The sequence below is a fragment of the Alexandromys fortis genome, unplaced genomic scaffold (genome assembly GCF_014885135.2).
Source record: "Alexandromys fortis isolate MF-2015 unplaced genomic scaffold, M_Fortis_MF-2015_v1.1 scaffold_242, whole genome shotgun sequence".
NCBI lineage: Eukaryota > Metazoa > Chordata > Mammalia > Rodentia > Cricetidae > Alexandromys > Alexandromys fortis.
This window is the reverse complement of record NW_026068123.1, coordinates 747,466-771,788: the sequence shown is the minus strand read 5'-3', so window position 1 is coordinate 771,788 and position 24,323 is coordinate 747,466. Positions and strand designations below refer to the sequence as shown.

Below are 24,323 nucleotides of genomic sequence, written 5' to 3'. Positions count from 1 at the left end.
CTTTCTTTCTTTCTTTCTTTTTTGTTTTTTGAGGCAGGGTTTCTCCGTAGCTTTTGGAGCCTGTCCTGGAACTAGCTCTTGTAGACCAGGCTGGTCTCGAATTCACAGAGATCCGCCTGCCTCTGCCTCCTGAGTGCTGGGATTAAAGGCGTGCGCCACCACTGCCCGGCTTCTGACAACTGCTTCTAACTCTAGCTTCAGGAGAGCCCATGTCCTCATCTCATGTGCACATAACACACACCCCATACATACACATAATGAAAAATAAGGGGGCTGGAGAGGTGGCTCAACAGTTAAGAGCGTTTGTTGCTCTTGTAGAGATCCAGGGTTCAATTTTCAGCATCAACATGGCAACTTCAGTTGTAACTCCAGTTCCTGATGATCTCATGCCCTCTTCTGGTCTTCTTGGACCCTGCATGAACATAGTGAAAAAAACAGACATGCATGAGAAACCCCTCATACATGAAAGTAAAGTGGGTTTGGAAGATCGCTCCGCATTTAAGAACATTTGTTGCTCTCACAGAGGATCTGGGTTTGGTTCCCAGCTCCTACATTGTAGTTCACAACTACCCAGAATTCCAGTTCTAGGGTATGACACTTCCTCACTCCTTTGAGCACCAGGCATGTTACGTGGTGTACATAAAAATAAAATAAATCTTTAGTTTTTTTAGTTTTTTGTTTAAATCTTTAAAAAATTTAAAACCTTATTTTATGAAAATTTAAAAAATATTACGACCGGGTAGTGGTGGTGCCTTTAATCCCAGCACTTGGGAGGCAGAGGCAGGTGTGAGTTTGAGGCCAGCCTGGTCTACAAGAGCTAGTTCCAGGACAGCCAGGGCTGTTACACAGAAAAACCGAAGTTTACATAAAGTCAGTTTTTTGTGTATGTGGATGTTTTGCCTGCATATAAGCGTGTGCCTCATGTTTGTGTCTGATCCTGATGGAGGCCCTGAAGAGCATGTCGGATTCCTGGAAATGGAATTACTGATGGTTGTGTTCTTTCATGCGTCTGCTGGGGACCAAACTCCAGTCCTCTCCGAAGGCAGCAAGCGCTCTCTAGAAGCAATAAAAAAAAGTTTTTTTTTTTTTGTTTTTTGTTTTTTGTTTTTTTTTTTTAAGTAAAAATAAACTTAGGGTTGTAGCCACTGGTAAAAGACTTGTTTAGTTTCATGAGGCTGTACTCATGTTACCCAGTAACATTCAGGAACACACATGCAAGCATGCACCCCCAAACGACTGGATTTAAACACTACACTCAACCTTCTATGAGATTCATCTTCCCCCAGCACTGGGAGTCTTTCAGAACTGGAATCTGATGCTTTCTAAGATACAAGTTTTCTCTAGCGCCTAAAATCGCAGGCGTGACCAAAGCACTCAAGTTTACCACGATGTGTGGCGCTTCCCCGAGTACTGTGGCCCTCTGCTTAAAAAGAATATCACAATCTGACAACAAACGTTAGGAAATCTGGGAAGAATTTCCATGACTGACGGACACAGATGTAAATCAGAATCAGGACTGGGACGTTAGTATGTATAATCCTAGCAGGAGGGACACTGAAACAGGAGGGTCACCGCGTCTGCGGCCAGGCTATGGTTCAGAAACAGTAGAAAAAAGGTTGTGGTTCTCTTTTCTCTCATTGGTTGGAGGAGCGAAGGGATGTTTTACCAACCAATGAGAAATTTTTCCGGAACTAACTAGGGTCAAGTGACACACCAGTGTTTAAGGATCGATTCCTTACACCATTGGCAGGCTGACGCTTCCAGAGACCAATAAGACAGCCCAGATCAACCTAGTGAGCATTAGTCTCGGTGTCTTTTCCAGATAGCCTGCCTTTTGGGCGTGACAACCCGATTTCCACTTCCATTGGCTTGTTCATATTAATGACAGTTCTATGATCCAATGAAGTTGTGGGACTAGCCCTTCCTCGTGTCTTTTTTATTGGTTTCCATGTTTGATTGGCAGCATTCTTGACCAACTGAGGGTAGTCTTATGGTTTCGGGCTCCGCCCCGGAGGCCGAGCGGGGAGGTCGCTCGGGTCGGGTGTCGCCTGAGAACCGGATGAGGCGGCGACTGTGAGACCGAGCCGGGAGCGGGCGTCGCGGCGAAGGGGAGCCCGTGCGGGCTGGCAGAGCGGAGCGGGAAGAAGCAACGGCCACTGACGCCTCGGGGCCGCGTGTCGTAGCCGGTGGAGCCGCGGGCGGAGGCGGGCACCATGGGCAACCGCGGGATGGAAGAGCTCATCCCGCTGGTTAACAAGCTACAGGACGCCTTCAGCTCCATCGGCCAGAGCTGCCACCTGGACTTGCCTCAGATCGCCGTGGTGGGCGGCCAGAGCGCCGGCAAGAGTTCGGTGCTCGAGAACTTCGTGGGCCGGTGAGCGAGTGCGCCGGCGGCGGTTCCCAGGCTCCGGCACGGAGGGCGGGTGGCGGCCTAGGGCGCGGAGGGCGGGTGGGGAATGGCGGAACTGCGGTTCGCGGACGTCGCAGTACCGGTGGCAGTGGGTAAAGTCTGGGGCTAGAGTCTCCATGACTCCGTAGGGACTGGAGCTGCAGACCCTGGTCCGCGACTGGTCGGTGATAGTCGGGGAGGTTTGGGACAAGACGGTCAATGCATACCCTTCTTGGTGCACGTAGTCCCAGCTATCACTGGTGAACTCTGACATCTCTTTGCCTGTGATCCGGGATAGATCCACTCTTTTCTCTTGCTACCTGAAAATCTTAGTGTGCGTGCTGCTGAAGCTACACTTGTCACCCGGCCATCCATGGGGGATGACCCCTGGGGTCTGTCAGGACGGTTATTTATCTGGAGCCTTCTCTGCCATCTGATTAGCTGTTTATCCTTTCTGGACAGGCTTCCTACGGGCACCATTTGGTTGTCCCATCTGTCCAGACCCGCCCCGAAGTCCACTGTTGTCTGGCTAGCCGTCTAGGGTGACCTCTGGTGTGCAAATGCCCATCTGTGCCCCTTGCTTACTCAAGTTGGCCTCTACTATCTGAATGGCTGAACTTTAGGGGACTCTGTTGTCTGGTCTCTTGGGCCATTGGCTCCAGTGTTCCAAGTGAATCCATTCCATTAGTCTGCCTTGCTGTTCTCCATTACTACCCAGGCAGTCCTATCCTCTCCAAGTGGCAGAAGGTGGGGACTTGGGGAGAAGCATTCTTCAGGATTCTTTCCTGATTCAGGATCCCAGAACTTACTAGCTGGCTTCTAAGCTAAAGCTTCCCAGTTGGAGAGCTCTCCCAGACAGCTTTGGGAGCCTCAGCTTGTTCCATCTGTCCAGTGGGCAAATTCCACTTGCAGCTGTTTCTATGGTCCAGGAAGTGAGTGAAGGAGCAATGTTGATTTACTCCTGTCCCCTCCCCCTCTGCCTCATACAGCACCACTTCTCCATTCCAGGAAGTGTACCATGTATGATGCTGCTGTGTGTGCCCAGTGATAACATTTGCTTTGCTGTGGACATTATCGCGTGTGTGTCTGTCCAAGTGTGTTCCACGGTGCACTTGTGGAGATCAGAAGACATCATCTTTGTGAAGTCCCTCCACATTTATGTGAATCCTGGGGCTCAAACTCAAGTCATCAGGTTTATATAGCAAACACTTTTATTCATTGAGCCATATCATTCATTGTCTTTCCATCTTAAAGTGTTGAGATGTAGTGATGCTCCGAGCCCGAACTCACTGATCAGCTAGACTGACTGGCCAGTGAGCTGCTCACCCTTGCATTGGGTTACACGCCTTCTCACATAGACACACACACACACACACACACACACACACACTCCCTCCCTCCCTCCCTCCCTCCCTCCCTCCCTCCCTCCCTCCCTGTTGCATGTTATTGTTACCAGTCTTTTGGGGAGGCAGGAACATCTCTGAATTTGAGGCTAGCTTATTCTACATAGAGAGTTCTAGGGAGTCCACGGCTACATAGTGAGACCCTGTCTCAAAAAAACATAAAGGTTGATTTAAGGATACAGGGACTGGGATGTTGGAAGTGTTGATTTAGGCTAAATTAGCTGCATCTGCGAACCTAGGGATCCAGGAGTCTGAGGCAGGACAGGTCTTGAGTTTGTGATCATCCTGGGCTCTATTGTTAGACCTTGTTTCAGAAGAAGCCGTGAGAGGGTTATAGATGTAGTTCAGTCATTGAGCATTTGCCTAGCATGGATAAGACCCTAAGCATAACTGATAGTAAATATTATTGCCATATATGTTCTCTTTGATTGCTTCATACTCAGAGATCCTTTTATGATTATGGCTTTTAGGTACTGAATTAATTTTTTAATGTATATGTATATACACATTTTTAATTATTAAATTTTTAGATGGAGTCTCACTTTCTAGACCAGACTGGGTTTGAACCCACAGGGATCCACCTGCTTCTGCCTCCTGAGTGCTGGGATTAAAGGCATACAGTACCATTCCTGGATTTTTTGATTTTTTTTTTTTAAAATAGTCTCATACTGTAGCCTAGGCTGACCTGGAACTCACCATGTGGCACAGGTTGGCCCCCAGAGTTGTAGCAGTCTTTTCCTGCTTCCATTTTCCAAGCGCTAGTTTCGCAGGCATGTACTGCTGTGCCTGACATTAATTCTTTCTGTTCAGCAATGTCTTAAGGCCCCTGGGCTGCAGGACCCTGTGAAGAGGTGTCCTTTGGTGGGTCCCACTCAACCCTACTCTGTATTTCTTGCTGTGAATTTGACTAAACAGAGTCAGAACTGAGAGTCTTTTCCTTCCTCTGCTGTTCTTGAATGTCTAGTGGGCATCTGGCTGGCACCCAGGAGCAAAGGAGAGAGTGTGCCAAGGGCTTGGGTTAGTCTGGCACCTGGGGATAGCTCAGACTGCTTCCTGTTAGTGCTGCCTTTGGATTTTTCAAAGAATGTAGGTATACACGTGGATGACACAGTTGGCCCAGCCTCTTGCAGGGGTGTGCATGCAGATTGCTTGCCCTGGGGACAACAGGTTTCACATGAAGTTCATATTCTACAGAGCCAGAAACTGCCCAGAAGGATCTAAGGAGTAATGATGGTGGTGTGGAGGCATGAGGCCCCAAGCACAGGTCTGCCTTGATTGACTTTGTGTCTTTAGTCAAGTGGACTGGGCTTTCGGGTCCCCAGGTTCCTTTGTGTGCGTCCGTGCACAAATCTGAGTGTGATTGTGTGGAGGTCAGAGGTTACTCTTGGGTGTGGTTCCTCAGGAGCCATCTGCTTGGTGTTTTTGAGACATGGTCTCTCACTAGAACCTGGGGCTTGTTGATCAATCTAGGCTGACTGGCCAGCAAACCCCAGGGATTCACCTGTCTGGGCCTCCACAGTGCTGGAATGACAGTGTGCATTATGATGCCTGACTTTTTACATGGGTGCCAAAGGTTGAACTTGGGTCTTCACGCTTGGGCAGTAAGCCAGCTCCTCAGCACCGCACAAACTTTTATAAACAAAAGCAAAACTGGTAAGTCCTATGCTGGCTTTGAAATGCCTGTAGCAACCTAGGGCTGCTCTCCTGCCTCCACTTGCTGAGTTCTTGTGTTGCAGGTGCACACCACCATGCTTGGGTTTATGTAGTGCTGGGGACAGAACCCAGAGCTTGGTGCATAGTAGGTGAAGCGGGTCAGCCCTTAGGTTTCTCCTCTACAAGGTGGAGGCTGTTTGTGGTTTGGGCAGTGCAGGGCAGTGGTAGAGTGCCTGCTGTCATGTGCTAAGGCTCCAGGAGTTAAAAGAAAGACCAAGACCCTTTTCCTAGGGTGACGTGAGTTGGTGGGTAATTCACTGGGTCCTCTACTCAGGGCTGCTCATAACCTTTTGGAAGCATTTGCATTTGAATCCTTTGGCTGACCAGCTGTGTGCACCAGCCCATAGTTTTGTGGATCTCAGGAGGGCTTGGTCCCTAACTAACCTTTGCTATTTAGCCTTGGGGGCTGGCAAAGAGAAGCTGAATTTTTTTTTTCTTTCTCTCTTTTTCTTTCTTTGGACAGGAGCCCAGGAAATTGGGGCTCCAGCCTGGAAAGCTGAGGCTGGGCTCCTTCCTGTGAGTGTTTTGTCTTTCAAAGTCTGTTAGCTGAGTAGGAAGTGAGGCTACCATTCCAGCTGAGTGCTTCACCTGCTAACTAATGCAGAAACCTGGTGCCTGTCATTGCAGTAGAGGCATATCCCCTGCCTGCCACTGATGCCTTCGGCAAGGGACTGCATCCCACCTCTTGAAGACCTATGGTCATGCTGGCAGGATGACTCAGTGGGTAAAGGGTTTGCCACCAAGTCTGATGGTCTGGGTTTGATCCCCACAACCCAGTGGTGGAAACAGTAGAACAATTCCTGTGTGGTGCATGCACATGTAGACACAGAGCCAAAGAGAATAAATAAGTGAAGTGTTTTTTAAAAGTTTTGTTTTGTTTTCTTTTTTTCCTTTTTTTAAAAAGACTTATTTATTAATTATGTATACAGGGTTCTTTCTGCATGTATGCCTTCAGGCCAGAAAAGGGCACCAGATTTCATTACTGATGGTTGTGAGCCACCATGTGGTTGCTGAGAATTGAACTCAGGACCTCTGGAAGTGCTCTTAACCTCTGAGCCATCTCTCCAGCCCATTTTTTAAAAATATTTATTTATTTATTATGTATACAATATTCTGTTTGTGTGTATGTCTGCAGGCCAGAAGAGGGCACCAGACCTCATTCCAGATGGTTGTGAGCCACCATCTGTGGTTGCCGGGAATTGAACTCAGGACCTTTGGAAGAGCAGGCAATGCTCTTAACCACTGAGCCATCTCTCCAGCCCCTTGTTTTGTTTTTAAAGGAAAACAAAAAGGGAACTGGAGGGCTGCAGCTCAGTTGGTAGAGTACTAGGCCTGGGTGAAGCGCTGATTCCAGCTGGATTCCACCCTCAGCGTCACATAAACCTGGGGCATGCTTTAAACCCAAGTGGAGGCAGAGGGATCAGGAGTTGGTTCAGGGTATGCTCAGCAGCATAGGTAGTCTCCAACTTGGGCTGCACGAGACCCTGCTCCCTGAAGAAATAAAAGAGCCTGGAACCCCAGCACTTAGGAGGCTGATGCAGGAATTGCCAGTCTAGGGTCTGTAGGGAAACCCGCCTAGTAAACAGAAAGTTGAGGTGGGGGTGGTAGCAACAACTCTTCCGTAGGCCTAGTGAGTCTTCTTAGGACAATGACAGTGTCTTCCAGTGCTTAGCACAATTTTCCTACATGCCAGGAATATGGCCTTGAGCCAAATAGATAAAAACCACTAATGCAGGTTTTAGCAGTGCTGGTGCGGGTGGGATAGAGGGGGTACGAGTTGTGAGGAGCCAGGTGACGCGACTTTGGAGAAAAGGCTAGGAGAACTTGACAGAGGTGTCCTGAAGACAGATGTGGGAATAGCCAGTGTGAAGGCTCTACGCTGAAAGCTCACCCAAAAGTGCCAAGAAGCTAGAATTGTGAGGTGAGGTTCGAAAAGAGTTGGTGTGTGGGTTGGCACAGGTTGCCTCTTCTGGGAGGGTCAAGGAGGGAAAGTGGCCTGGAGGCACTGTCCCTATCTCTAATTAGATGCTTGGGTGGGCTGAGGATGCTCTGCTCTTCTGATTGGCTGTTTTCTCTCTATTCAGTTCACCTGTTAGGGCCTGGTCCTATTTTCCCTGCATCAGGAGGCATTGGTGACATGTGCTTGTGTTCATGTGTGCAGTTACATGTGCTTGTGTTCCTATGCATGTGGACACCAGAGGTTGGTGTTGAGTGTGTCTGTGTGTGGCACAGTGCATGTGGAGATCAGAGGAGAGTTTGTGGGAGTTCTTTCCTTCCTCTTGGTGGTTCTCATGGATCCAATTTTGGTCATCAGGTTTGGCAGCAGGTACCTTTATCCACTGAGCCATCTCACCAGTATTTTTCCTTCTGTTGTATTCCCCCTGTTCCCCTCCTCTACCTGGAACTTGCTCTGTAGACCAGGCTGGCCTCAAACTCACAGAGACCCCCCCCCCCCCCCCCCCCCCCCCCCCCCCCCCGCAGTGCTGCCATGGCAGGCCTGTAGCACCACCCTGGCTGGACTGAGTTGCGTGGTTTCCAGAGCTGGGTAAGGGCTGGTCACCAAAGGGAACCTTATCTCTCTCCTCATACTTGCAGTTGCTCAGAGTTGCAGCTGGTCCAGGCTGTGCCAGGTCTGAATACAAATGCTGAAATGACAGTCTCCTTGGTTGCTGGAAGAAACTTGGGCATCTGCTGAACTCTAATTTACAGGGGAGGGGCCAAGTGCTGGCTGTAATTAGGCCTTTATTAAAGTGTCAATGCTTTTTGAGAAAATACAGTCAGTAATGAGCTATTTAACACGGCCTCTGCAAACTGAGCAAATGGAGAATGTTGTCATGCCTTCTGACCAGGTGACACACTAAGAAAGACTCCTGCATCCAGATGTATGTGGGGTTCCTGTGAGTTCACCCTCGGATTCAGCCAGAGGCTAGGTGAGCACTTTGGTTTCATTGAGTTTCTCTTCATTTTAAGACATACTTTGCTATTTTATTATGTATGTGTGTGTGTGTGCTTGCGTGAGTTTATGAGCACACTCCTTGTGTGCAGCGCTCCTTGGAGGCCAGAGGGCCTTGGACCCTCTGGAACTGGAGTTGCAGACAGTTGTAGACTGCCATGTGGTACTGGGAATTGAACCCTGGTCCTCGGCAAGAGCAGTCAGTGCTCGTGACTACTGAGTAGTCATTTCCCCACACCTCCTTGTTTCTCCTGTAGCCCAGGCTGGCCTGGGAGTTCCCACATAGCTAAGGATGACCTTGACTCCCAGTCTCCACGCTGGAATTCCAGTTGTGTGCCGTGTGTGCCGTCACTCTGGTTTATTCCTTGTTGGAATGGAATCCAGGCTTGCTGCATGCTAGGCAGCTGAAGCACTCCACCAGCTGAGCTCCACCCCAGCCCTGGGTGAAGTCTTACTCTGCTGTAAAGTAGGGGCTCTCTACAGCCCTTGGAAGATGGTTGCTGCTTTCTTACTGCCTTGATTCCCAGGTGGGGAGACAGAGACTAGAGAGGGAAAAGAAGTTTATCATGAAGATCAGACTCCTGCAAGGCTATCAGGTGTGTGCCTTAAGTTGGGTCAGGTGCTGGAGACTTGACAGGGACCTGGACCTAGCTAAACAGATGGGCCAGCAAGTAAATAAACAAAGAACATTCTGGGAAAATGCGAAGTGTGGAGTTAGAAGTGAGATAGGTTTGAGTGCCCACTGTCCCATAGATGCCCTTCAGTTGAGCTGGAAACTGGTGGGAGGTGACAGCAGGTACAGGGTTCCCTCCTCCCCCAGCACACACACCTGGTTTGCTGGATTGCCTGATGCAGATTTGGCATAGCCTGGAGCCATGGGACTCGGGACACTGCCTGTCCACTTTTAATTACACGAGTAGAATGGGAACCATTGACAGATCCCGCCCTTCTGCCAGTTTCATGTGGTGCACCCTTGTCTGTTTGGAGTCTGTCCTACAGGTACCTCTTTGATAGTGGAGAATATGTGCCGTTCCTAGGCTGATCCCTTATCTCCACCCTGGATTTTTCTGGAGCTTGGATCACTGCGTATATTGCTTAGCTAGATTTCCAGACTGAGTGTGGTAGTTTACTCCTATAATCCCAGCACCTCAAAGGCTATAAATTCAAATACTATAAATTCAAGACCAACCTGGGATACAGAGTGAGACTTTGTCTCAGGAAACAAACAAGCAGAAAAGGAAAACTAGAAAAGCTGTGATCCTAGCACCTGAGAGTTCAGGAAGAGGGCAGGTCAAGGCTAGCCTCTTCTACCCAGCCTGAGCTGTAGGAATCTTGTTTAAAGAACCCAAACAAACCAAAATGAAACAAAACAGTATAGCCATGAGAAAGCCTATAAAAACAACTTTCTGTTTCCTTTTCCATTTATTCAGATGTATGTGGTATGCGTGTTTGCATGTGAGAGTATGAGGGCACGTGGAGGCCTTAGGTTGATATTAGAAATCTCCCTACAGCCATTGAGTCAAGGCCTCTCAATCAATCCTAGAGCTCACTGATATAGTTAGTCTGGTTAGCCAGCGAGCTCTAGGTACCAATCCATTGTTTTATCTTTCTAGAACGGGATTGCAAGTGACTGCCACACCTATTTAGCATTTATGTGAGTTCTAGGAGCCAAACTCTGGTCCTCACTCTTGTGTGGCAAATGCTTAACCACGGAGTCCACAGCTAGCTTCCTAGCCAGAGGCAACTCTTAGAAATCTTTCCATGGTAGTTTCCAGCTGTGACTTGGAACATCTACCCACCCCAGCATATGGAGTGGAGGTGGACTGGGGCAACGCTGGAGAGCTAAGGTGAGAGGGTGGGCTGTTATCCACACCACCTGGAGCCCTGTATGTGCTCCCACTCTCCAGTAAGGGTTCCTTGGCAAGCAAACAAAAACCTTGAATGCTGGGTTTGGAGTGGGCATCAGGAGACCAGCCTTATGGCCTTCTCTCACGGGTCTTACCCTGAAGCTGGCTTGCCTATAGACCCCCCCCAACAGAGAGGAATTTTCCAACCTTCCTCCAGGACCAGAGTTCTGTCTGTGGAGACTTAGGCTGTGGTTCCACTTATAGACAAGGCCACTGAGGGGAAGCAGTAGGTCAGGCTGATAAAGGGTCTCCAGACACCTACTTGTTGGAAGCAGGAGTGGCAATCAGGGAGAGCATCTAGGAGGAGGCAGCTGTTTTGTTGTTGACCTAAAACAGTGAGTGACTTGCTGACCTTGTGCTTTGTGCCCTTGCTGCTGGCTATCCAGCCCATTCTTTTTTGAATAATATTGGCTGTAAAATGCTGTCACCTGTGTGTGTGTGTCTCGGTGACAGACATCAGAGTTCTTTTTGCCTTTGTTTGAAATGCACTTCTCAGGTAGGGACCCTTCTAGAGTGCAGGTGAGGAGGATGCGGAAGGGCAGGTGGTTGGTGCAGGCTCTTGAGTCTCACCCTGGTGGTTGCATGAACTTGCAGACCTTGGCACCTCACTGCTTGTACCTCCTTTACCCTCCCCTTCCTCCCCTTCACCTCATTCTCTCTTCAAGACTGTCTCATGGCAGCCTTTCTGTTGGTGAGTCCCACCTGGAGAGAATGACCTTGAACTCTGTACTCTCAGGCCTCACCTGAGTGCAGGAATTGGTGCTTGCTACTTGGTTTACTTGGTTTGTGTGGTGCTGCTGCGGATGGGACTCAGGGCTTGATGTGTGCTCGGCAGGCACTCTACCAGTTATAGCCAGCCAATTTCTAGTCCTGTTATTAGCACTATTGTTATTTGTGTGTGTGTGCGCGCACACACCTGTGTGGAGGGAGAGTGTGGAGGCCTTGGACTATTTTCATCTTTTCAAATATTTATTTATTGGTTTGGCTGTCTTGGAACTCACTTTAGACCAGGTTGGCTTCAAACTCACAGAAGTCCAACTGCCTCTCCCTTCCTAGTGCTGGGATTAAAGGTGTCTGCCACCATGCCTGGATTATTTATTTATTTTATGTGTATGGGTATTTTATCTGTCTGTGTTTCGTGTGCATGCCTGGTACCCAAGGAGACCAGAGGAAGATTTTGGATCCCCTGGAACTGGAGTTGTAGATGGTTGTGATTCAACTTAGTGTTTACTAGGAATTGAACCCTGGTCCTCTTGAAGAGCAGTCTGTGTTCTTAGCCACTGAGCCATCTCTCCAGACCCTTAATACCCTTATCATTATTTTTTGGGACAAGGTCCACATTGAACCTGGTCTCGTTATCTTTGCCCTTTCCCCTTCTCCAGAGTTACGATATAGGCGTATATCACCATGCCCAGATTTTTCTCTCAGTTTTGGGAATTGAATTCATGTTTGTGGATGAAGTGCCTTATCCTTGAAGACAAGTCCCCAGCCTCTATCATTCGTTTTATTGATACAGAGTTTGTTCACAGCTCGGGCTGGTTTCAAACCTGCAATTCTTTTTCCTTAGCCTCCTGAGTGCTGGGATTACAGGCAGTGCCACTCCACTTGGGCCCCCACTGTCCTCCTGTAGACATGCTGAGGTGAAGGCTAACTGTGGCCCACAGTGTGGAAGCAAGGCCATTAGGCTAGCTAGGAACATTTCCACCCAGAGACTTCAGGACTGTAGAGCAGGCAGGCATTGTCCTAGCTGGTGTGACAGTGCTTGCTGGGTGGTGATACACCCTGGCACAGCCAGGCCAGCCCCACTGAAAGCCCCAGAGGTGGCCTCACTACACAACTGTCTGCCTGGCTGTGGAGCTTCTGACTTGTATAGATGAGGTCTTTCTAGAGCAGTGGTTCTCAGCCTTCCTAATGCTGTGACCCTTTAATACAGTTCCTTATGTTGTGACTCTCAACCATAGAATTATTTTTGTTCCTACCTCATAATGGCAATTTTGCTGTTATGAATCATAATGTAACTATCTGATATGCAGGATAATCTGGTATCTGACCCCTATGAAAGGGTTGTTTGACTCCCAAATCATTGTTCTAGAGTATGGTAGCTTTCTGACCTAGAATGCTTGCCCCAGTAGCCCTAACAGCAGGGAGCCTGCCAGTGGTGAAGCTATCCTTGAATTCCTGGTGCCTCTGCTTATACCCGTCAGTGCTGAGTGGGGATGCGTATTTGCTAAGATCCTTGTGACTGCTGTGTGAAACCAAGCAATAGACCAGAAGATGGTGACCTGTGCCTGGAGCCCCGCCGAGCTCCGTCTGCCTGTGGTTTTGGTCCCCATTGCCATCATTTTGCAATGCTGACTTCCGACTCAACCAAGTGGAAGCCTGGCTTCTGTAGCCTCTGCCTTGGTGGCACTGCCAGGGGACACTGCCTAGCATAGGCTGTCGAGGAGTTGGGGATAGGTTGTTGTCTAGCGAGGGCCTTTCCTGGGGTTTGTCCCTGGCATGAAGACTGAATCTTAAACTTTTTTTTTTAGTTTTCTTGAGGAGGGTCTCGTGTCATCATTGCTAACCTCAAGCTAAGTTAAGTACAGAGCTGAGGTTGGGCTCGTTCTCCTGTGATTCCTGCCTTCATCTCCCAATGCTGGTGACAGCAGCCTCAATTGCTGGCAATCACAGGCCTGCACCACCACAGTCATGCCTAGATCAAATAAATTTTTGTGCGTGTGTGACAGTTTTATGTAATCCAGGCTAACCTCAAACTTCTGATCCTCCTGTATCTACCTTCTTAGTGCTAGGATGACAGACATGGACCACAGTTTCTGGTTTATGTGGTGCTAAGGCTGGGACCCATGGCTTCATGCACCCCCAAGCCTGGTTTGCTTGAGACAAGATCTTTCTTTGTACCTAGGGTGGCCTGGACTCCTGATCCTCCCGAGTGCTGAGATTTTAGACATGTGCCATCACACTGGGCTGGAAATATTTTTATGGTACTGGGGATTGCTCCTAGGGCTCCACCATTGAATCACCTCTTCAGCTTTAAGTTTGCAAAAGAGTTATTTATTTGGGTTGTTCAAAACAGGCTTTCCCTGTATAGTAGCCCTGGCTATCTGTAGACCAGACTGGCTCTAAACTCAAGAGATCTACGAGCCTTTGCTTTCCAGTTCTGTGAATAAAGACCACCATGTGAATGTGCCACCATGTCTGGCTACAGAAGAGTTTTAAAGATAGGTCAGAGAGGGACGGCCAGGTGGCTCAGTGGGGTAAAGGTGTTTGTGCCAAGCCTGATAACCTAAGTTGGGTCCTTGGGACCTATATAGTAGAAGAAGAGAACAGACTCCCGAGTTGTCCTGTGACAACATGGGCCATAGCAATCCTGCCTCCAAACAAATCAATAAAATGTAAATTAAAAATCAGGTGGTGGTGGTGCACGTCTTCAATCCCAGCACTTGGGAGACAGAGGCAGGTGAAGCTCTGTGAGTTCGAGACCAGCCTGGTCTACAGAGCAAGTTCCAGTACAGCCAGGGATATACAGAGAAACCCTGTCTCAAAAAAAAAAAAAAAAAAAAAAAAAAAACCGAAATTTAAAAATGTATAGAACAGGTTGCTTGTGTCTGCCTCGCCTCTAACTGCAGACTCTTTTGAGACCATCACTGTCATTGTCGATGGCAGCCACCTGTCATGTGGCTGCCATCACCCTGTCACCCTTCTGACACAGGATCACATGTCCAACTGCTTCACTTCTTGGATCCCTTAGGCTCTCAGATTCTCCTAGTTTCTCATGACCTTGAGTTTTGATAGAGCCTGAGCAACAGTAACTTATTCTGGTTTATCTAGGTTTTTCTCACAGTAAACTGTGAGTTTGTCATTTTGGGTAAGAAAATTATTTAGGTCCCTTTTATCCATCCTCTAAGGGCTTCATGATGTCAGTCAGCAAGACATGTTACCAGGGAGATGGCTGTGGCCTCCTGTTGAGCGTGGCGTCTGCCACATTTCCCTACTTGAAAGTCACTGTTTGTTTTTCTGTACTTTGTAAGTATCCCGATCCTAAAGGTTTCATTGTGAGGATGCATGTGTGTGTTTGTGTGTGTGTACTTGTGTGTGGAGGCCAGAGCCTGCTATCAAGTGTCTCCCTAAGTCAAAGAATCTTTGACTTAAACGTGGTCTGTCCACATCTGCTAATCCAATCCAATTGGCCTGAGTATGTGTTCCCGGGATCTCTCTCTCTTCCCCATAAACACTGGGATTACATGTTGGTTTTGGGGAGCTGGACTTTGGTTCTCAGGCTCTGCCTGCCTAGCCATCTCCACAGCCTTCATTTAGACTTTACTTGGGACTAGGGATGCAACTCATGTCCTCATACAAGCTAGGCAGGGGCTCCTCTACCACTGAGCCTCACTGGTGGGTGTGAGATTCTAGGCAGGAGTTCCACCATTAAATAATACCCCTAGATTCTCACTGATAGATTCCAGGCAAGTGCCCTCCTGCTGATTAAGTTTTCCATCCCTTTGATTAGGGCATAGTGGGAAACTACTGTAGGCAGGGGTTCAGTACTGAGCCACACCCCCAGCCGCTCATTGGGGTTTCTAAATAGGCCCTCTGCTGTTGAAGCGCATTTTCTAGCTGTCTGTTGCCTTTTTATATAGATTATAAAGTGTAAATTGTGAGCTGTTTTTGGTTTCAGTTTTCTCTTGCAGTGGATGGCCTTTGTCAGATGGCCATGGTCTTTTATGGATACTGCTGGAGCACTGCCCAGTGGTTCCCACATCTACCCAAACCACATCTGTTTGTTTGTATGACTGCAGCTCTCAGCTCAGTGTTGAAGTCAGATACTGTGAGCATTCTTTGTTCTTTTCTCAATTGTTTTGGATGCTCTAGGTCCTTTAAATAATAATTTTATTTGTTTCTGTTTGTTGTTTTGAGACTCTTGCTTTTTGCTCACACTGACTTGGAATAGGAGCCACTTCTGCTAAGCTTGGTGCATGCTGGTATCATAAGTGCAGCACCATGCCCAGCTCTAAATGTCTGTTTTACAGTTAGCTTGTGGATCGGTTTATTTATTTATTTTTTGGGACAGGCTTTCTCTATGTAGTCTGGAACTCTTTGCCTACCAGGCTGGTGTCGAACTCACAGAGATCCATCTGCCTCTGCCTCCTGAGTGCTGGGATTAAGGGTGTGCACTACTACCAGCGGCTTTATTTGTTTATTTATGTTTTTGTTTTTTGAGACCAGGGTTTCTCTGTAGTTCTGAAGTCTGTCCTAGCACTCTGTAGCCCAGGCTGGCCTCAAACTCACAGAGATCCGTCTGCCTCTGCCTCCAAGTGCTGGGATTAAAGGTGTCCACCACCTCCTGTTTATTTATTTTAGTCAAGACCTCACTAAGCAACCCTGGCTGTCCTAGAACTTAGTCTGTAGACCAGTCTAGCCTCAGCGTCAGCTGGAATTAAAGCTGTGGGCCTCCACCCCCAGCTATGTCGTGGATTTCTACCAAACTAACAAGATAAAACTCAGTGATGGAGTCCTCGTCAAGCAGAGACTAGACTACCATCCTTAGCACACACCTCCACCAAATAAGGGAAATAAAAACGATTGTTTCTGTTTATAGAGACCTGTCATTTGGTGTTGATTTTTTTTTTTTTTTTTTTTTTTGGAGCAGTGTACTGTCCCATCAGGCTCACTGTACTTGGGGATGTCCCCGCACCTCTCCTGACCCTCCCAAGTGCTAGGATGACAAGCATCACCCCACACCTTATTTGTGTGGTGTTGAGGACAGAGCTCAGGACTCCATGTGTGCCAGGCAAGCACTTGACCAAGTGAGCCTCTGCTGGGGCATGGTTTACCTTTATTCATGTTTATGTTTATGTGTGCACGTGTTTGTGAATGGAGGTGTCAGAGGAGAGTCCCAGTTGTGGGTTCTGGCTGCCTCCTGTTCAGTGCTCTGTATGACAGGCCAGGTGACCCCTGATCTTCTGGGGATTCTCCTGTTAGTTTTGATTGCTGTGTTGTTCCATTAGCTGTCCAGGCCCCTCACTGCCTGCTGTCTTACCGTTCATTTGACTACCCCACTCCTTAGGAGGAGCCTGCCTCCCTGAGTCATGTGGTGCACAGGCCTGTGCTCCAACACTGGGACCAGGAATGCTGGAGACAGGCTAAGTGTATTGCTTGGAAAAGAGCCACTCAGAAAACAGCAGTACTTGTTCACTGTAGATGTGATTGTGTTTTTCAAGTAAGTAGTTGGTTGAATCTGCAAAAATGGAAGCTACAGATACAAGGAACTAACTGGCTACATCCCCTCTACCCAGGAACTTCCACAGTTATTCTTTCAAGGTCACTTGTTTTACTTTATTTTGAGATGGGATTTTACCGTATAGCTCTGGTTGTCCTAGAACTCACTGTATAGATCAGGTCTTGAGTTCGCAGAGAATGCTAAGTGCTGGGAGTAAAGATTTACAGCACCATGCCTGGTTTATTTATGTATTTTTGTTTATATGCCTGAGAGTGGCATGCAGGTGCCCACGAACACAGTGTTGGACCTTCCTGGAGCTAGAGTGACGGGTGCTGTGAGCCCCACTGGGTGCCGGACTCTGACTCTTCTTAACAGTCTCTATTTGTTTTTAAAACCCTGTTGTTGTTGTTGTTGCTGTTGTTGTTGTTGTTGTTGCTGTTGTTGTTGTTGTTGTTGTTGTTTTGTATAATTGTGAGACAGGGTAACGCTGCCTGTTCTGGAGCTTGCTATATGTACACCAGGCTGGTCTAAAATTCCTTACAGAGATCCACATGCCTCTCCTCCAAGCTTTGGGATTAAAGGTGTGAGCCACCACATCCAGTCATAAAAACTTGAGGTAGCTACGTGCTTGCGTGCTTGCGTGCTTGCGTGCTTGCGTGCTTGCGTGCTTGCGTGCTTGCGTGCTTGCGTGCGTGCGTGCGTGCGTGCGTGCGTGCGTGCGTGCGTGTGTGTGTGTGTGTGTGTGTGTGTGTGGTGATGGTCGGAGGATAGCTTGCAGGAGTTGGTTCTCTCCTTCCTCTGTTGAAGTCAGGTCTTCAGACTTGGCAGCAAGCACCTTTACCTGCTGGGCATCTCATACCCCCTCCTTTATTCTGTTTCAGCCCTATTGGGCCTTGATGTCCTGATGAACCCACCTCAGGGTCTTTGGACATGCTGCCTGCACTCCCCTGACCACTGCTGGTCCCTCCAGAGCATTCCCTCGACACTCGGCTACTGTGTCATTACCTTGTCATTCTGTCCACTTGGCATTTCATTTGGAAGCACTTATACACCCTGTATTTGGCCTGCCTGCTTGTTTGACCTAAGTTTCCTCTTCCTGGGTGTGCGCCTGCCAGGCCCATTTCCCTGTGTCACTTTATATCCACCTATGCTTTAGTCACCATTCAAGAGCCAGTCAGCAAAGGAGATAGGCCTGCTCTTTGCCACTGTGACCTGGACTCCACCCAGTTGATCCAAATCAACATGCTTAGTGTTTTCTGTAGCTGGGTCACAGTGAGACACTGCAGCCACACACAGCAAAAGGAGGTGAGAACAAGGCTTCAGGGCAGGCAAACGAGGATGGACAGACCCAGGCCTTCCTGAGGCGTTAGTGCTGGCAACAGTGGGGTTTTTTTTGAAACAGGGTCTCTTGTTTGCCCTCACAGGCCTCAGTCAAACCTAGAGGAGGCTAGCCTTAAACTTCTGATATTCCTGCCTCTATTTCTTCCCCAGTGCTAAGATGACCCAGCATCAACCACATCTCTTTATGGGGTGCTGAGGATAGAAGCCAGGGCTCTTCTATGCTAGGCAAATGGTCTGCCAGCTCCCCACCAGCACCAGCTATGGTCCTAGAGTTTATACAGAGACATAAAGTCATGTATGTGTGTATAACATGAAAATATAATGCCGGGCGATGGTGGCACACGCCTTTAATTCCAGCACTCCGGGAGGCAGAGGCAGGCGGATCTCTGTGAGTTCGAGACCAGCCTGGTCTACAGAGCTAGTGCCAGGACAGGCTCCAAAGCCACAGAGAAACCCTGTCTCGAAAAACCAAAAAAAAAAATTAAATAAATAAAAAAAAATATAAACCAATACAAGTTTAGAGGAGTGACCAATAGAAGAGGACCGGGAGGGGATATAACCAAGGTTCAGTACGTGTATGTGTGAAGATGCCCTCTCAGAGCACAGGATCGTGTAAAGACCTTTTCAAAAACTGTAAAAGCAGACAAGAGCAAAAACCCACCAAAAAAATGTAAGGGAAAGAAAGACATGAGAAACCAGGCACAAATGCTGCATAAATCCACGTGGAAGAACAGTCCAGAGCAGGCTAACTCCCAGAGACAGAAAACAGACTAGTGGTTATGGAGGTGTGTGGTAGTAGTAGTGAATACTTGGTGGATATGGAGCTTGGGGAAGATTAAAATCTTCTGAAATTAATGGAAATGGTTTCACAATCTGAATCCACAAAAATCCCTAGCAGCCACTTAAAACCGGTGGATCACAAGGCCTGTGACACAATTTCCAGAAAGACAGTTAAGCCAGAAAGCAACTCCCACCCCCCATGCACCTATAAGAGAATGAATGGTTCTGCTTGGTAGACAAAACTCAGTGCTGGGGTAGGGCCATTGAGGCAGGAGCATGACCGAGAATTCCACCTGGGCTGTGTTGTGAGATCCAGACTCAAAAAAAAGCAGGAGCCATAGATAAGAGAAACATTAGATAATTTCTCCTTCTGATGGGATTATCCACTTCTTGGTGAGCTCCAGCCAACTCCAGGCTTGCAGGTGCCTTAAGTCCTGTGTGTAGATAGCTTGTCACCCATCCCCCTGCGTGGACTCCTTGGCTTATCTTATAACCTAACTGTGGTGCCTGCTGCCATAAAACCAAGGTGCAAGGTGTCTCTGGTGTATTGATCTGGACTCCCAGGAGTGGTTGGGATTCTTTTCTAATGGTTCCAGGAGTTCACCATTTCTCCATGCCATACCAAATTCCAGGGCATGCATTTGTTTGTTTGTTTGTGCTAAGATTGGTCCTCTTGCCTGTTAGGTAAGCATTCTTGCACTAAGCTCCAGCCTTCCTTTCTGATTTACTTTGTTCTGTTTTGGTTTTTGGTCGCTATTGTTGGAGAGAGTTTTTTCTGTGTTGTCCTGGCTGTCCTGGAACTCACTCTGTAGACCATGCTGGTCTTGAACTTAGACATCTGCCTACCTCTGCCTCCTGAGTGCTGGGATTAGAGGTGTGCACCACTTGCCTCCTTTTTGGTTTTTGAGACAGGATCTCATCATATAGTTCAGCCTGGCCTCTAACTCCAGTGCTGAAGTGACAAGTATCACTACTGCACCCTATTTTATCTGGTGCTGGGAATGGAACCTAGGGCTTCTTGCATTCCAGACAAGCACTCTACCAACAGAGCCACAGTGCCAGCCCTTAAGTATTTTATTTATTTAGAGACAGGATCTCATTGTGTAGCCCTGTTGGTTTGAAGCTCAATATGTAGACTAGGCTGGCCTCAAACTCACAGATTGCCCTGCTTTTGCCTCCTTCCCAGAGCTGGAATTAAAGGTTTGTGATACCATGCTAGGCCATAGAACGTGTTTTGATTGTATTCACACCTACTTCCTCTTACTTCCCTGGAACACTGGAACACTTTCCTCTCCAAGCTTCATGTCTTCTTTCTTTAATGACTTGCTGACGTGTGCATAGGTGTGTGAGGGGCCATCTACTGGAGCACGGGCGGCCTAACTAACAGTGGCCACATGTCTAAAGGAAAATGACTCTTTGTTCCCCAGCAGCCTCCTCAGCCAGTAGCTCCTTTTGTTGTGAACAGGGGCCTCTCCTATGTTTTGTCTTTGAGGTAAGTTCTAGCTATGTAGCCTAGGTTAGCCACATGGCACTTATGATTGCCATTCCTCAGCCTCCTGAGCACCGGTCTTACAGGAGAGCATTTCTGTGTCCAGCTTCATCTTGGTTTTCTGGTGATGCTTTTTAAAAAAATACTTCAGCAATTTCATTCGTGTATATACTGAATGCTTGGTTGTTGTGGTGTTTGAGTGAGAATGCCCTCTCTTCCCATAGGCTCATTATTTTAAATACTTGGTCCCCAGTTTATGGAACTGTTCTGGAAGGATTGGGAGTTGTGGCTTTATTGTAAGAGTTGGGTCACTGGCATTGTAAAAATGCTTCTTAGACATGTAAAAAATAGCTTAGTCGGTAGCTCCACCACACCCAAAGCTGCCCTGAGAGCCAGAACAGTGACATCACTCTCTCAAGATAACCAGACACAGGCCTAGAACCCCATGACACCTGCAGTACAGTATATAAACAGAGACCAGGAGCAAAGCTCTGCTCTGCACATCTGGAGAGTCTCCACCAGGATCCTAACCCTCAAATCAGAGACTGTTGTTAGAGGCTGAACCTGACCTTCAGCGAAGATGTGTCACACCAGTGAACAACCAGGATTAGGAGTTTAGAGTTTGAATTTGAGTAATGACTGTGAGCTTAATAAAATGGAACTTTTGTTAAACTTTGCGTATCTGTCTTCTTGCTCACAACACTGAGGGTGGGCTTTGAGGTTTCAAAAGCCCACACTCTTCCCAGTTCTCTCTGCCTCATTCTCTGCCTCTACATCAGATATACTGATCCAGTGCTCTGGCTGCCTGCCAGCCTCCATGTTCCCACCAGGATGGTCATGGACTCTATTACCTCTGGTACTGTGAGTCCCAGATTAAATGCTGCTTTTTGTTTTGTTTTGTTTTGTTTTGTTTTGTTTTGTTTTCGAGATAGGATTTCTCTGTAGCTTTGGAACCTGTCCTGGAACTAGCTCTTGTAGACCAGGCTGGCCTCGAACTCACAGAGATCTGCCTGCCTCTGCCTCCCGAGTACTGGGATTAAAAGTGTGTGCCACCACTGCCCGGCTAAATGCTGCTTTTTTTTTAAAAAAAAAAATTTGTCTTTATTTTATGTGCATTGGTGTTTTGCCTGTATGTTTGTCTGTGTGAGGGTGCCAGATCCCCTAGAATTGGAGTTATAGACAGTTGGAGCTGCCATGTGGGTGCTGGGAATTGAACCAGGGTCCTCTGGAAGAGCAGCCAGTACTCTAGCCCCATAAATACTTAACCTTTCTCATGGTGTTTTGTCATGGCAATAGAAAAGTGGCTAAGAGCTGGACTAGTGGTGCACGTCTTTAATGCCAGCGCTCCAGAGGCAGAGACAAGCAGATCTTTGTGAGTTCAAGGCCAGCCTGGTCTTCATAATGAGCTATAGGACAGCCAGAGGTATGTAGAGAGACTCTGTCTCAGGGAAGAAATAAAAGAGGGAGGTTAGCCGAATCAGTCTTCTTTGCTTTCACTCTACCCCTCCCACTGATGCCCTTTTCAGGTCCCTCCCACTAGTCTTGTTTAGCTATGGTTGCTTGCAAAGGCATGAGTATTTACTGCACTCCGCCCTAGAATCTTCTCCCTGCCTGTAGTCCCTCAGTGAGGGATGGAGCCTATGAGTCCCCCTCTCCATGCATAATGCGATGTTGGCAGGCTGAAACCTATGCAGGAATTGAGCCAGTAGCTGCAACTCCATCCTGTCCAGAAGACACTGCCTCTTATCACTTTTTGTTCTCTGGCTTTTAAAATATTTACTTTATTTATGTATTTATTTACCTTATGGTTCTTCTTTGTGTGTGTGTGTCTGTATGTATCTGTGTTCTGTTTGCATGTGTGCTTGCATGCCAGAAGAGGGCATTAGACTCCATTTTTTTTAATATGTATTTATTTATTATGTATACAATATTCTGTCTGTGTGTATGTCTGCAGGCCAGAAGAGGGCACCAGACCTCATTACAGATGGTTGTGAGCCACCATGTGGTTGCTGGGAATTGAACTCAGGACCTTTGGAAGAGCAGGCAATGCTCTTAACCGCTGAGCCATCTCTCCAGCCCCTAGACTCCATTTTAGATGGTTGTGACTTCCACATGGTTGCTGGGAATTAAACTCAGGACCTCTGGACCAACAGTCAGTACTCTTAACCGCTGAGCCATCTCTCCAACCCTAATTCTTAGTTTTTCAAGGCAGGGTTTCTCTGTGTAGTCCTGGCTGTCCTGGAACTCCCTCTGTAGATCAGATTAAAGACATGTACTACCACACCAAGCTTGTTCTTGTCTTTTTGAAGCAGATTCTCTCTATGTACCCTTGGCTATTCTGGAACTCCCTACGTAGGCCTCAGACTCACAAAGATCTACCTGCTTCTGAGTGTGAGTGCTGGAATTAGAGGCATATGTCTGGCTTCATAACATCTTTCTGTCCCAGCTTCCAGATGTTTCTGGATCTTTGGAGGCACTGCTATAGTTGTCCTATTGAGGTCTGGTGTGAGCGCCCTCAGTCACTCTTCACTGCAGAGGTCAGCTTCGCTGATGGAGGCCGAGAGCAGCACTGATGGGTGGTTGTTTTTAAGTCCAGTGTGGCATTTAAACAATAGTAGCACGGCAGTGGGCTCGAGACCCGGGGTCTGCAGTGACGGTGCCAGGACAGCCAGGACTACAGAGAGACCCTGTTAAGAAAACAACAACATAGCCGGGCGGTGGTGGCCCACGCCTTTAATCCCAGCACTCGGGAAGCAGAGGCAGGCGGATCTCTGTGAGTTCAAGACCAGCCTGGTCTACAAGAGCTAGTTCCAGGATGGCCCACGCCTTTAATCCCAGCACTCGGGAAGCAGAGGCAGGCGGATCTCTGTGAGTTCAAGGCTAGCCGGGCGGTGGTGGCCCACGCCTTTAATCCCAGCACTCGGGAAGCAGAGGCAGGCGGATCTCTGTGAGTTCAAGACCAGCCTGGTCTACAAGAGCTAGTTCCAGGACAGGCTCCAAAACCACAGAGAAACCCTGTCTCGAAAACCAAAAGAAAAAGAAAAAAAAAAAACAACAACAACAACAAAACCAAAACCTGTAGTAGGTGCTCTCCCAAATCCTGGACTTCTCTAACTACCAGCTTTTGGCCATTTCTCCAGAGACAGGCACGAATAATAACCCTGATAGCATTGCTGCGCCAGTGGATGTGTCTTCCCAGACAGTTGTTACTGTAGCTTGTAGGCACAGCTGGGTAGGACCACTGGTGATTTTCTCGGCACCTTTTTTTTTTTTCAAGATTTATTTATTTTTAGTTTTTGTGCATTGGTGTTTTATCTGCATGCTTATCCTTGTGAGAGTGCCAGGTCCCCTGGAACTGGAGTGCAGACTATTATTGTGAGCTGCCATGTGGGTGCTAGCAGTTGAACCCAGGTCTTCTGGAAGAGCAGCCAGTGCTCTTAACCATTGAGCCATCTCCTCATCCCAAAACTGTACTGGGGTTTGTTTGTTTTGTTTTTGTTTTTTTTAAGATAGGGTTTTTCTTTGTAGCCCTGACTATCCAGGACCTCACTATATAGACCAGGCTGTCCTCCCACTCACAGAGATCCACCTGCCTCTGCTTCCAGAGGATTAAAGGCATGCATTACCACAGCCCTGCTCTCAGCACAAAATACCTGCCACTAGTCAGCAGGAAATAGCTCTCAGTCCAGTGTGTGATGTCTTCAGCAATAGCTCTAACATCTAGCTCTGCTTGCCACCAAGGGCAGTAGAGTAGCAGAAGCCTATAATGTGGCAAGGGCCTCCCTGGCTAGCATCGTGCTGATCCTGCATTTACTCTCCCAGCTTCTAGGAGGATCGGAACTTTCAGCTGCTGCTGTCTGACTTCCTGAGCAGTATAGTGCTGCCCTTGCAGAATGAGCTCAGAAGTGTTCCTACTCCCTTCCTTGGAAGAGTCTTTGTAGAATTAGTGTTCATTCCTTTTTCAATGTTTCTTAGAATTCACCATGAAGTTATTGGCTCTGGGGTGTCTTTTGGGGAATGTTTTTTAGAACTAATTCAGATTCTTTCTTCCTTTGAAGTCTAAAGATATTTTACCACTTTCAGCCATTTAGTTTCTTTCTAAATTTTTTTTCCCATTTCCTCCAAGGT

The 24,323-nt window shown here is 47.8% G+C and overlaps 1 protein-coding gene across 1 annotated transcript in view; it reads left to right on the top strand.

The window, feature by feature from the left end:
- The first annotated feature begins 2,053 nt into the window (after positions 1-2,053).
- The window catches only part of Dnm2 (dynamin 2), an 86,180-nt gene continuing 63,910 nt past the window's right edge, over positions 2,054-24,323 (top strand). Inside the window, exon 1 of the mRNA XM_050125513.1 lies at positions 2,054-2,374. Coding sequence (XP_049981470.1) covers positions 2,214-2,374 — 161 coding nt within the window. The 5' untranslated portion in view covers positions 2,054-2,213. The remainder of the gene's footprint in view (positions 2,375-24,323) is intronic.